Source organism: Notamacropus eugenii, chromosome 5 (genome assembly GCF_028372415.1).
Source record: "Notamacropus eugenii isolate mMacEug1 chromosome 5, mMacEug1.pri_v2, whole genome shotgun sequence".
NCBI classification, from domain to species: Eukaryota; Metazoa; Chordata; class Mammalia; order Diprotodontia; family Macropodidae; genus Notamacropus; species Notamacropus eugenii.
In genome coordinates this window covers 187,534,337-187,547,127 of record NC_092876.1, presented here as the reverse complement: position 1 = coordinate 187,547,127, position 12,791 = coordinate 187,534,337, and the positions used below count along the sequence as shown (strand labels likewise).

The 12,791-nt window shown below is 37.7% G+C and overlaps 1 protein-coding gene across 4 annotated transcripts in view; it reads left to right on the top strand.

Moving 5' to 3' along the window:
* CRYL1 (crystallin lambda 1) overlaps nt 1-12,791 on the top strand; it is a 192,704-nt gene that overhangs the window by 39,088 nt on the left and 140,825 nt on the right. For all 4 annotated transcript variants that reach the window (XM_072611687.1, XM_072611689.1, XM_072611690.1 and 1 more), the window contains exon 3: nt 6,240-6,366. In XM_072611687.1, the coding sequence (XP_072467788.1) occupies nt 6,240-6,366 (127 nt within the window). The remainder of the gene's footprint in view (nt 1-6,239; nt 6,367-12,791) is intronic.

Sequence of the window (12,791 nt, the reverse complement as noted above, 5' to 3'; positions counted from 1 at the left end):
TTCACTTAGATTGTCAGATTTATTGACATAATTGTTGTTGAGCAAAACTATTGTTGTTGTATTGTTTTAGTCTTGTCTGACTCTGCGCTTTCATGTGAGTTTTCTTGTCAAAGATACTGGAGTGGTTTGCCGTTTTCTTTTGCAGCTCATTTTACAGGTGAGAAATTGAAGCAAACAGGATTAAGTAACTTGCTCAGGGTCACACAGCTACTAGGTTTTTGAGGCCAGATTTTAATTCAGGTCCTTCTGACTACAGGGCTGTTGTTGTTGTGTTCATCCTTTGTTTTTGAAGGGGACAATGACACATGTTATCCACTGTACCACCTTGCTGTTCCAGTTCCAGGCAAAATAGTTCCTAATAATTGCTAATTCCTAATAATTGCTTTAATTTCATCTTTATTGGTGGTGAATGCACCCATTTAATTTTTGATTCTGGTAACTTGGCTTTTATGCCTTAACACATGGTCAGTTTTTGTGAAGGTGCCATGAGCAGCTGAAAAAAAAAAAAGATGTATTCTTTCTATTTGCATTCAGTGTTCTCCTATCATGTCTAACTTTTCTAAAATTCCATTAGTCTCAAAACTTATTTCTTTTTTATTTTATTGTTAGATTTATCTAATTTTGAGGAGGGAAAATTGAGGTGCCAAATTAGTCTAGTTTTACTTTCTATTTCCTTCTTTAACTTTTCCTTTATGAATTTGAATGTTGTGGGGCTTACTTGCTGGAAGTGTTTTTTTGACCAGAGAGACTCTGGGAAGCCATTAAGGAGCCCGTCCCTTCCCCCCAGCCCCTCCAGCTAAAACCCAGAAGTTGATGAATGTAATGGTCAGACATGTGAATGTATGTAATGATCAGGCAGTTTGGAAGTGCTGTCTGTTGATTTATTTTTGATTTCTCTGAAATTTTGATTTTGATTTTCTCTGATACCTATGCTTGATTAAAGTGATTGTTAACTCCTTGGAAAAAAAAAGAATTTGAATGCTATGCTGATTGCATTAGTAATACTAAATGTTATTATATATAATATGTATTATATATAATATATTGATATTATTTCATTTTTATCTTACCTTTTAGCAAAATGTAATTTCCATACTTATCTTTTTAAATTAGTTCTATTTGTGCTTTTACTTTGAGATTATGATGCTACCCCTGTTTTTTTTTTAACTTCTGAAAAAGCAGAATAGATTCTTTTCTGGGCCCCTTACCTTTATTTTTGTATGTCTCTCAGCTTCAAGTGTGTTTCTTGTAAACAATATATTGTAGGATTCTGGTTTTTAATCCATTCTGCTAGCTGCTTCTATCTTATGGGTGAGTTCATCCCATTGACATTCACACTTATGATTACTAACTATATTTCCTTTTATCCTATTCCCTCCATTTATTCTTCTTTTTTCTTTCCTTCTACTGTGTCTCTCCTTAAAAGTGTTTTGCTTCTGACCACTACCTCCCTCAGTCTGTCCTCTCTTCTCTCAGTTCACCATTTTCCCCATTAGCTTCTATTATCCCCCTCCTCACTTATCTCTAAGACAGATTTCCAAACTCAACTGAGTGTGTATGTTATTCCTTCTTTAACCCAATTCTTTTAATAATCACTGCCCTCAGGGGGCTTGTGTCTTATTGAATTAGAGAACAAAAACAAAGACAAGTATATTTAAAATTCAAGGCAGTGTGAGGAGGGTATTAGCATTTAGGGCACATCAAGAAAGGCGTCTTGTAGAATGTAGTGCTTAAAAATGGAGGCTTTCAATGAAATTGTATAGTAAGAAAAGTAGTTATGAAACATTTTCCCCATAAACTCAGGCCACACTTGACAGCATCAGCATGAAGACTGGACCCAGCTTAAACACATGAATCCCAGGGCATCCACATAGACCAGAAAACACATGAGAAAGGACAAATCTGGCCTCTGACGTTTCAGGGTTCCTTATGACTTCTGGTCATGTCTTTGTACAGCTCCCATTGGACTTGCTCGCTACTGCTGTCACGTGGCTTGCCTTCTCTGCCAGGAGTGCAGTGTCTCTTGGACTTTTGGTTCATGCCTAGCATGTGAACATGGCATACAAACTCTGCTGGGCACTCCTCCTTCCTTGCTGATCTCACATGGTCATTGCCTGTTAATGCTCCACTGATTCCCTGCATAGCTGTACTAGGCATGATATGATAAAATTTCTCTCTATTTTGAGCATGTGACTTGAACTGGAGCCCTCAGCTGAGGTGATACTTCATCCTTAGAAGATTGGGTTCTGCTAACTGTCTTCTCTGTATCATCCATTTCCCATCCAGCTTTTCATGGGTACAATATGAAGCTCTGTCCCAGATGTTTTTCCCTTCCCTTGCTATACTTTCTTTCTTAATGATCTATTATGGGTTCAATTATCTCTATACTAATGACTCCCAGATCCCTATTCTCTCTCTTCAGCTCACATCCTATGTCAGTAACATTTTGTTTGACATCCCCACCAGGAGGTTCCATTGGCATCTCAAACTCACATGTCAAATCACAGGTTCTGACTCCTCTAAAGTGCCTCTGTCAGGCACTTCTGACAGAGAGGTGATAGACTCAGAGTACAGATCAAGACGTACTTTTTCAAACATGGACAATGTAGGAATTTGTTCTGCTTAACTATACATATTTGTGGCAGCAGTTTTGTTTTTCTGTTTATAGTAGAGAGGGAATATTCAGGAGGTGCAACATTGATTTGGTTGAACGCTGCTTCCTTACTCCTGTGTTGGCCATGCCGGTCTGCCAGTGAGAAGTCTCAAAGAGGAACTTAGGATTCCTTGTGGGGTGACTTTTTGTACTTAGGAACCAGAAAACTTTGTCAGTGATTCAAAGGTTTGTGTGCTGGACCAAGTAAGTTTCAAGGACAGTAGTTTCAGTATCTTTTCCCCCAATATAAGTGGGCCTACATAAAGTAGAGCCATGGAAACGCTAGCCCAGTTAACATCAGGGCCTTAGGAAATATTGTGGTTGTTGTGGTTGAGGGGTGCTGGGAATCCCAAAATTCAAGGGCCAAAGGCATGGCTCTGCCTCAAAAGAATTTGAGAACTCAAACCTTCTTTCAGTCAGACACAAGGTTCATTAGAACACCAGTTGGGGTGAGTGAGATTTTAACAATCTGTGCCTTTTGGAGTCAATTCTCATGATAGCAAAGATCAAGCATTTCCTACCAACACCCTCCATCCTCCCTTCCACTGTAAAAGCTTTTCCTTTCATACCTCCTTTTTTGTGAGATAATTTGCCCTGTTTTTCTTCTTCCTACTAGTGCTTCTTGTAATGTTGTCTCCTTGACGTGGGAACTAATCTGGCTATAGTATTCCTGAGAGTTTTCATTTTGAGATATTTTTCAAGAAGTAATCAATGGATTCTTTCAATTTCTGTTTTGCCCTCTTGTTCTAGGTTATCAAGGCAATTTTTTCTTGATAATTTCTTGAAATATGATGTCTCAACTCTTTAATAAATTTTTGTACCTCTTTACCATTTGGTCAGTTCTGGTTTTTAAGGAGTTCTTCTTGTCAATGGATTTTTGTGCCTCTTTTACTATTTGGCCAATTGTGTTTTTAAGGCATTATATTCTTTTGCATTTTTTTATGCTTCCTTTGCTAAGTGTTATCTCTTTTTTCATACTTTTCTTGCATCACACTCATTTCTTTTCCCAGTTTTTCCTCTATCTTTCTTTTTGAGCTCTTCTACGAATTCTTTTTTGAGCCTGTGACCAATTCACATTTTTCTTTGAGGCTTTGCATGTTTTGACGTCCTTGTTTTCTTCTGAGTTTGTGTCTTGATTTTCCCTGTAACTGTAGTAACTTTCTATGCTCAGGTTCTTTTTTTTTATTATTTGCTTATTTTCCCAGCTCGTATCTTGACTTTTAACTTTGGGTTAAAGTTGGGCTTTGCTTCTGAGATGGAAGGGGCACTGTCTCAAGCTTCAGGCCTTTTATGCTACTGTTTTCAGAACTGGTTCTGGGTGTATAGGTTTTTGGTGTTTCCAAGGTGGTATGATCTAAGGAGAGGTGTAATCATTGTTCTCCTGGCCTGTGCTCCAGTCTGTGAGTGACCACAAGCACTCTTTCATTCTGAAACTGTGATCAGAGTCCCCATTCTCCCACAGGCCACAATCGTTAGTGTGCTTGTGTTCTTCGTTGCTTGGAACTGCAACTGGGAACTGTGTATAGGTAATACAACAGAGTTGTGCACCCAGTGCCAACCAAGGGTCCCCTGTAATCTCCTTCTGACTAGTTGTTCCTCCTCCTTAGTATCTGTGGGCTGGGAGCTGTGGAAGCTGTTACTCCTGATGCAGTGACCCCAAATGCTGCTGTTGGCTTTCTGGGACATGACATGGCTTGTGCTGGACCCTGCTCTACTTTTACAGATCTTTCATGCTGGCCTTCTAAGCTGTCCTGACTGGAAAATTGTTTCACTCCTGCCTTTGGTTGATTTTGCTGCTCCAAAGTTTGTTTTGAGGTGTTATCTGAAAGTTGTTTGGAGGGGAATTTGGGAGAGCTCAGGTGAATGCCTGCCTTTACTCCACCATCTTGGCTCTGCCTCCTATCTCAGGGCTCCAGTCACAAACTCTTAAACCTCCATGTCTTCTCCACATTAGCTCAAGTGCTGCTGGGTGTCATTGGAGAAATCTCATGTTCTCATAATTGACAGATTTAATGACCTTAATCTTCATTCTTTTTAACCTCTCTGTAGTCTTTGACATTATTCATCATCCTCTTCTCCTTTATATTCTCTTCTTTCTAGGTTTTTTTCATGGCACTAATATCTCCTAGCTCTCCTTCTGTCTTTCCGAATGCTCCTCAGTTTTCTTTGCTGAATTTTCATCCAAGTCATACCCACTAACTGTAAGTGTCTTACAAAGTTCTGTCTTGGACCCTCTTCTCTTTTCTCTCTACACTACTTCATTTGGTTATGTCAGCAGCTCGCATGGATTCAGTTATCTCCTCTATATATCTGCCTCTCAGCTGACCTCTGGCCTTGCATCTTTAGCTGCCTGTTGGACATCTTGAACTAGATGTCCCATAGGCATCTTAAACTCAACATATCTGAACTGAATTCATTATCTTTCCCCCCAAACACTGGCCTCCTTGATGTTTCTTGAATAAAACATTCTATCTCTTAACTCTCTACATTTTCACTGGCCATTCCTGGAATCCTCTCTGTTTTCATCTCTGCTTCCTCATCTCTATCACCTTGTGACTTCCTTCAAGTCTTAGCTAAAATATCACCTTCTACACGAAGTCTTTCCCTATTTTCCTTAGTTCTAATGCTTCCTCTTTGTTTATTATCTCCAATTTATCAATTTACTTTATATTTTGGGGATATATAGTAGTTTTCCTTTTGTCTTCCTTATTAGACTGTGAGCTTTTTGCATGGAGGGACGGTTTTTTGCCTTTCTTTGTAACCCCAATGCTTACAAGAGTGTGGAGCAAAATGAGACCATTTTTTGGTTTCTCTCCCCCTACTTCTCTTCCTCTTTTCACTCCTTTCCCTCCTAGTACATGTTTCTAGTTCATATACGTTTCTCCTTTTGTAGTGTTTTGGATCTCAATGACCTAGTTAACCAGTTGTAATATAATTTTAGTTTCAATTCATAGGTAAAGATATAATTAATTGGTCAGACCCTTTGGAAAATGTTTTCCCAAAGAAGGCATATTAAGCTTCCTGTTTCATTGGTCAGGCCATGTGTATGCTTGTCTTTGGTATGGATGAAACCGATTGCACCCTTGTGTCAAACTTCTGAAAACCTGCTAGAGAGACTACAATTCTGTCCTCAGTGGTAGCTTATATTAAGTTCTGTGCTCTGTGTCCTATTATTTGTATGTGATGGAGTTTGAGGCAGAAGTTATATCTGAATGCTGTCCCTGACAGGCCTCCTGAAAAGATGCTCATTTTCTGAGACTATTCCAATGTAGAAAATTTTAAAAATAAACTTAAACATTCCAAAATACATGAAAAAATACCTAAGCTCAAGTTTTCCCTCTCCTACCCTACGTTTTGAAAACAAAAATCCTTTTTTCACAGGTAACTTGTTACTTTCCTCCCCTGCTTTACTCTTCCTCAAGTGGTATAACCCTGTGATCTACTTTATTTGTATGTGTGCCATATGAATAAGTGTTTCCCTGAAGCATCCTTGGCACACAGACTCCCAGGCATGGAGCTGTCTTTTGTTTCCGTAACACAAAATTTCTAATACATTCTGTGATCTTTCTCTGTTGCTTTCTCCTAGAAAAGAGATGAAAGGCCTGGAGCAGGCTGGTACACTAAAAGGATCTTTAACTGCTGATCAGCAGCTGGCTCTCATAAGTGGTTGCACCGACCTCAAAGTGGCAGTAGAGGGCGCCATGCACATTCAGGTGAGAGGAGCATCTGTGACTCTCTTTGGCCAGAAGTGATTCTGAAGTACCATGTGTTTTGCCCATGTTGGTGGGATGGGAGAGGCAAGAAGCAATCATTTAAGGGTTGTGCTTGACTCAGATTCTTACAAAACTATGAAAAAGGATATACTTGTTTTATAATGCATCTTAAATAGTTTCTAATGTCAACAAAATGAACACTCTGGTAATGATAGGGGATTAGCAGCATTTCTTTTAAAATAAATAATCATATATTCTCCAGATAGAAAGTGACAATGTGATTTCCTTCTGTTTATTTGATACATCATCTTCTCACTATGGTAAAATTATATCTCTTTGTTAATTTATGTAGATGATTAAAGGTCTGAAAAGTCTGTAATAATACCTTTTCATTTACTTAAGACTTTTAACTAGTCCACTAGAACACCAAGATCTATTTCATATGTACTACTTTCTAGCCTTATTTTTCCTACACTGTACTTGTTCAGCGTGGAGTTTTTTGTTTTTAATTCGCAGGCAGGGCTTTATCCCAATTACATTTCATTTTGTTAGCTTCAACCCGATAGGATCAGACCATTCAGATATTTTTGGATACCAGTTTTATGATCCATTATGTTTACAGTCATTTCTAGCTTCGTGTTAGGCACAGTCATCCCCTAGTTATTGATAAATGTGTTGAATCTTTGGAGTACTCTATTGGAGACTTCCTTCCTGAACAACATCTGTCATCCTTCACTCTTTTGGATCTTTTTAGCTATCTCTAAATCTACTTAACTTTACCAGGGATCTAGCCTGCATTATCCCATCTTGTTTATAAGTGATGGAGAGAGATTTTGTTAGATAAATGCCTTGCGGAAATCCTGACATACAATGACTGTGACAGTTCTCTTATTTATTAGGCTAGTATCAGGCTTGTTTAAAAAAATTCGTTAGCCATTTATGATTCTTTTTTGACCCATTTTGACTCATAATTATTGCCTCCCTTTGTTTCTAAATGCTCACAAACTATCCCTTTAGTAATTTCTACTAGAATTTTAAAAAAGTTTGTTGTCAAGTTTACTGGCCTATATAAAATTTGAAATTTTTTCTTCACTTAAAGGTTGAGACATTTACCCATCTCCAATTTGCATGTTCTTCCTAATTTCCTTTCTTCATAATTTTTTAGAAATCACTGAGAACACGTCTGCAAATACTTGTGCATTATTTTGCCACCCTATGATGTAGTTTGTCCAAGCCCTCATTTGGGGGCAGTGTGAGCTGTCACCATCTTCTCCCTTTTTACAGGCTTTATTTATTTATTTTTCTGTTCTTTACTATCTGAAGATCATTCTCCCTGCAGAAAAGATAGAAGCCAGTTGGAGTTGGATACTCTTCTCCATTGTACATTGTGATTTTCTTGCCAGTGCCAAATAAGCGTCATTCTTTCTTTGATTTTTTTTTAACCCCAGCATAGCTCCAAAAGCTGCCCTCAGAAGAATATAAACTTGTGGAACTCCTAGGCACTGACTATAAAAGAGAAATTGGCTTAAGAGGGATGGGAGGCTCCAAAGGACAAGATTTTGTGGAAACTGGCATTGTTGGTTCCCATGAATAAGAAAAGGGTGAGGTGTATAATAAGACCAATGTGGTTTATTAGTGAAATCAGACCTCAGAAAGACAAACTTTAGAAGACAAGGGGTATAGAAGTGAAGAGAGCTTACCAAAGGTGAATATAAAGGAACAATAAGGTTCCATGAGAATCGCGTTGAGTAGACTTGTTTTTGTCTATGTGGCTAGCCCCAGGCTAGCACAGTGTCTTGTACATAGTAGAGACTTAATACCTATTTTTGAATTAATTTGAACTGAAGCCTTGTATGAGCTGAGGTTTGTTATAAATAATTAATAATAACAATAATTTACATTTCATATAATGCTGTTAAGATTTACAAAGTCCTTTCCTCACAGTAACTTTGAGGTAGGTAGTAGAAGTGTTATCCACAATTGATAATTTTAAAAGATCAACTTGTGTACAAATTCTTGCTTCTTTTTTAGCTTTTAGTCTTGGTTTTGTTATATAGTGACAACAGCAACAATAACAATTTTCATAGTAGTTTAAGGCTTGCAAAATGCTTTACAAATATTATGTCCTTTGATCCTCACGACAACCCTTGGAGGCAGGTGCTGTCATCATCCCCATTTTATAGATGAGGAAACTGAGGCAGACAGAGGTTAAATGATTTGCTCAGGGTCCCCCAGCTAGTAACTATGTGGGGCTAAATTTGAAGTCTAGTCTTTCTGACCCCAGGGTAACTCTCTATCCCTTGTGCTATCCAGCAATTTGATCACTAGAAACTTCTGTTAACCTCTTTGAGCATCAGTTTTTCTCTCCTAGTGCCTACCTCAAGGCATTATTTTGAGGAAAGTGCTTTTTAATCTTAAAACCTCTGTATCAGGAGTTGCAGATCTTATTTATAGCCACCTACCACCTCCGTTTGGCATTTTGGTGAAACCTCAGAATAATGTTTTTAAATGCATAAAATAGAAGAATTGCAAAGGAAATAAGTATGTTGAAACATATTTACCAAACTATTGAAAAAAAAAAAGATCTTGGACCCCAGGTTAAGAACTGTTGTTTATAGGAATGTGTTACTTACAGGACTATAGATTTCAAATGGGAAGGGATCTTAGTAGCCATCTAGTAGGAGTAATTACAAGTAACCTTCACATGGACGTTAGAAATCAGGGTGATGCTTAAGGTGGTGATGGGTTCTGGGAAGAATATAAACTAATAAATCATTTAGCAATACAAACTTATCATGAACTTATACTGGGTTTGACCCCAATCTATACAACGAAGAATATTTGATTAAGTGATTTTATTTGGGGGGCGTCCTGTGGTTGTGTTCACAACTTAAGCTCTTTGGTACTTAGAATTGCACGATAACTATATGTGGGAGTAAACCACCCCAGATAGTAGTCATATAGTAGTGCCTTTTGAAATTCTTGCTGTTCTGGATTCCTCATGTTAATGGGGAACTGGGGAGTTTGGCTGTATAGTTTTGTTTCTGATTTAATTTTTAATGATACCACTAGAGGTATCTTAAATTCCTTGACATCCTACCCCTTGCAACTTCACCCATTGTTCTGGTATTGTATGAATTTATCTGGTCTGCTGAGCAGAATTAATCCACAAAAGAATTACTTTTCTCTTGCTGTGCTAGTGAGGTTTGTGAGTTATTCTGCTCTCTATTATCTATAAGCACAATAAAGTGCTTATGATTAAGAAAAGATCAGAGGACCCCTTTTGAGCAGTAGCATAAGCTAGTATATACAGTGTAGGCATGGTAACTTAAGTCTTTATGATGGGGATACTTGCATGGATTATGGTGACATGTGTTGACATAGAGTAGGTACCAAAAAATGCCTGCTAGGTACCTCTATTCAGTCACCAAATCGCAATGAAAGAAAAAAGTCACTGTGCTAAGATGTTCTCTTTGTGCAGTTAACATCTTTGCTGTATTTATATATTTTTTGGTATCCTATAAGAAAAAAATCCCCACCAGTAAGCAAACCATAGATCTAAGCAAAAGAAAAGCTCTAGGTGGACTGGGCTGGTTGATTCTAGGGTAGATTTAAAAAATAATGATAACAAATCTGGTACATTTTGCTGCTGATGCATGTGTACTGTGTGTCATCCCTCTAAAACCACATCCTTTCCTCTTGAGACATTTTTTAAACCAGGTATCTGCTAAATGACAATGCTGTGTTCTCAGCAATCCAGGTCATCCTTGACTCATTTCTCTTTATGTTGAAAAGAAATTGAATTAGATGTTTTTTTGTAGGTCTCCTTTAATCCTGAGATTCTGTGATTCTCTGGCATTGGTTATCAATTACTCTTGATACGTCAGGGAGTTAGTGGAAGGAGAGAACCCTGTGGATAAGGCAAGGAAATTTTTTTTGGTTAATGACTCAAAATTCGTGATAGGTTTCATAATAATCCCTAGAGTCCTTAGGGTCAAAGTCATGGAAATCTGAATGCATTCTCTCTTCTTAAAATGAATCTTTCACTCAAATCCCAGAGTGTATTTGGGTCAGAAAATTGCCCAATACTTTGCAGAAATGTAGGAGTATGCACGTTTGAAACTTGAAATTCCAGACCTCACTACAATATTTCAAACCAAGTGTTGCCTGGCAAGAAAGTCTTTCCTGTTAGTAAGGAAAAGTCAATCCCGGATGTCTGGCAAAAGAACTGACTTTTTTTTAGAGCCTTATGGTTTGCTTTTAGCCATAATGCATATAATAATTAATTGAGAATTGTGATTTTGGAGATTTCCAAAACTGCCAAAAGAGAGTAGGAAATATCAGTAAGATTGCATCTTCTATCCACATGGATCCAAAAAGAATGTGGAACAGATGGTAGCAGTAGAATCGGATGAACTTAGGTTCAGATCCTGCTTCTGACACATGTAGTCCAGTCATCCTAAGGAATATCAGGTCACTGGATTCAGATGGCTCTAGAGGAGAAATGAGGCTGGTGACCTGCACAGCCCTCCCTCACTCAGAACAAAGTCAAGTGCAAGTAATGTCATCATTTCTCTGATGGCATAGTCTTCCTGGGCAACGAAGGACAAACACGATCCTGATGATGATGAACTTTGGGAAAGTCACTCAACCTTCCTAGACCTCAGTTCCTTAGTTGTAAAAGGAAGGTGTTGGATTAACTGGTCCCTTCAAGCTTTAGATCTTGGGTATTTCTTCTATTTGACAGCCATTCAGATACTTGATAATGGCTTTAATTTAAATGAGATATTCATCATAAAGTGCTTGCTACTTTGAAAATTCATGTAGTTCTATAATGTGTTCTTTGGACTAATGACGTTTTATCAGATTTCCTTGAATTATTTTCTGTTGCCAAAAATAAGTTGTTTTCTGCATTTATTTTATTTATCCAAAATTTATTGAACATCTTCTATTTAATGCTATGGGGAACACCAATGTAAGCATGACATGACTTCTACCCTCTAGCAAGTTAGATATATCATTGTACCCTGAGATCAAATAAAAATGCAATAAAAGATACAAAATGCTTTGGGATTTCAGAAGAAGTAGAGAGTATCTTCCACTAGGTCAGGCTTCATGGGGAAGGGAGCTTCAAACTAGGCCTTGAGTGATGAGTAGGAATTCTCTGGGTAGCTCTGGGGTGGAAGGGGCCTTCTATGTGAAGAGAATAGTGTAAAGAAAGGCTCGGAGGGGTGGTGAAGGTGTTGTGGGTAGCAATCCAGTTTGGCAGAGCATAGGATGCACAAGAAGAGTATAGAGAGCACCCCAATTTCCTACTCCTCCTTGACCTCAACCCCTTAACCCATATTTGGAGAAAGGAAGAGAAAGCTCTTTGAAACTCTGACTTCTACAGTTGGGGAGGGCTTTGCCATATACAAATATGTAAAAATAGATTATGTATGTATAAATGTACTTTTTTAAGCATGGGAGAGAGGACAGAAGGAACTGCATTATAAAATACCCAATATACAAAAGAGTATGCACAATTCAACAAAGATGTAGTTAAATTCAATCTTGTTTTTGTCTTTTGCATAACTGTGTGGTCTTATTTCATAATGTGCCTTTCTCCCTGATTGTGTGAAAACATAGAGATATATTCAGTACGACTGACCATGTTTTCATTATTCTGCTGGATTAGTTATTTTACTTATTTATTTTATTTACTCTTGACAATTATTATTAGTCAACTATTGTAATGGCTTAGAATGGTGGTATGAGGTCAATGTAAATTTTTTTTCATTTAACGTGTTTCCATTATGTAAATTTACTGAAATTTTAATAAAATATTGGTTTCATCTAAAAAAAACAAGAAAGTATAGAGAGCAGTGAGGATGGAAAGGTAGGATCACATCTCTTACTACCATGCTAAGAAGTTTGTATTTTATTTGATAGGTGGATATGAGTATGATGAGGGAACCCTAAAGTATTTTGGGAAGGAGGTTTATTCAATTGGAGTTATGCTTTCATGAGATTAATAGCAGATGAACTGGAGGAGAAAAGACTGGATAATATTGAGAAAAAGCTTTTCCCTCCCTAAATTATAGAGGTTACCATTTCTTGACCTCCTAACATGATAGGGACAGATTGGATGGCAACTAAACCTATTCTATGAGCATGTAGCAGTCAGTAAGACCTTAGGAAACATTTTTCATGTTAATCCACTTTCTTGTGCTTCTAACTTCAAGAATGAGGATGAACTTAGGTGTGTGAGGGTTTTATTGTTATTGTTGTTAAGTTGGTTAATCATGTCCGACTCTTCATAACCCTGTGGATCATACTATCCATGGAGTTTTCTCGGCAATGATACTTGGAGTGGTTCATTTCCTTGTCCAATGCGTTAAGGCAAACAGGCTAAGTGACTTTACCAGGGTCACACAGCTAGTAAG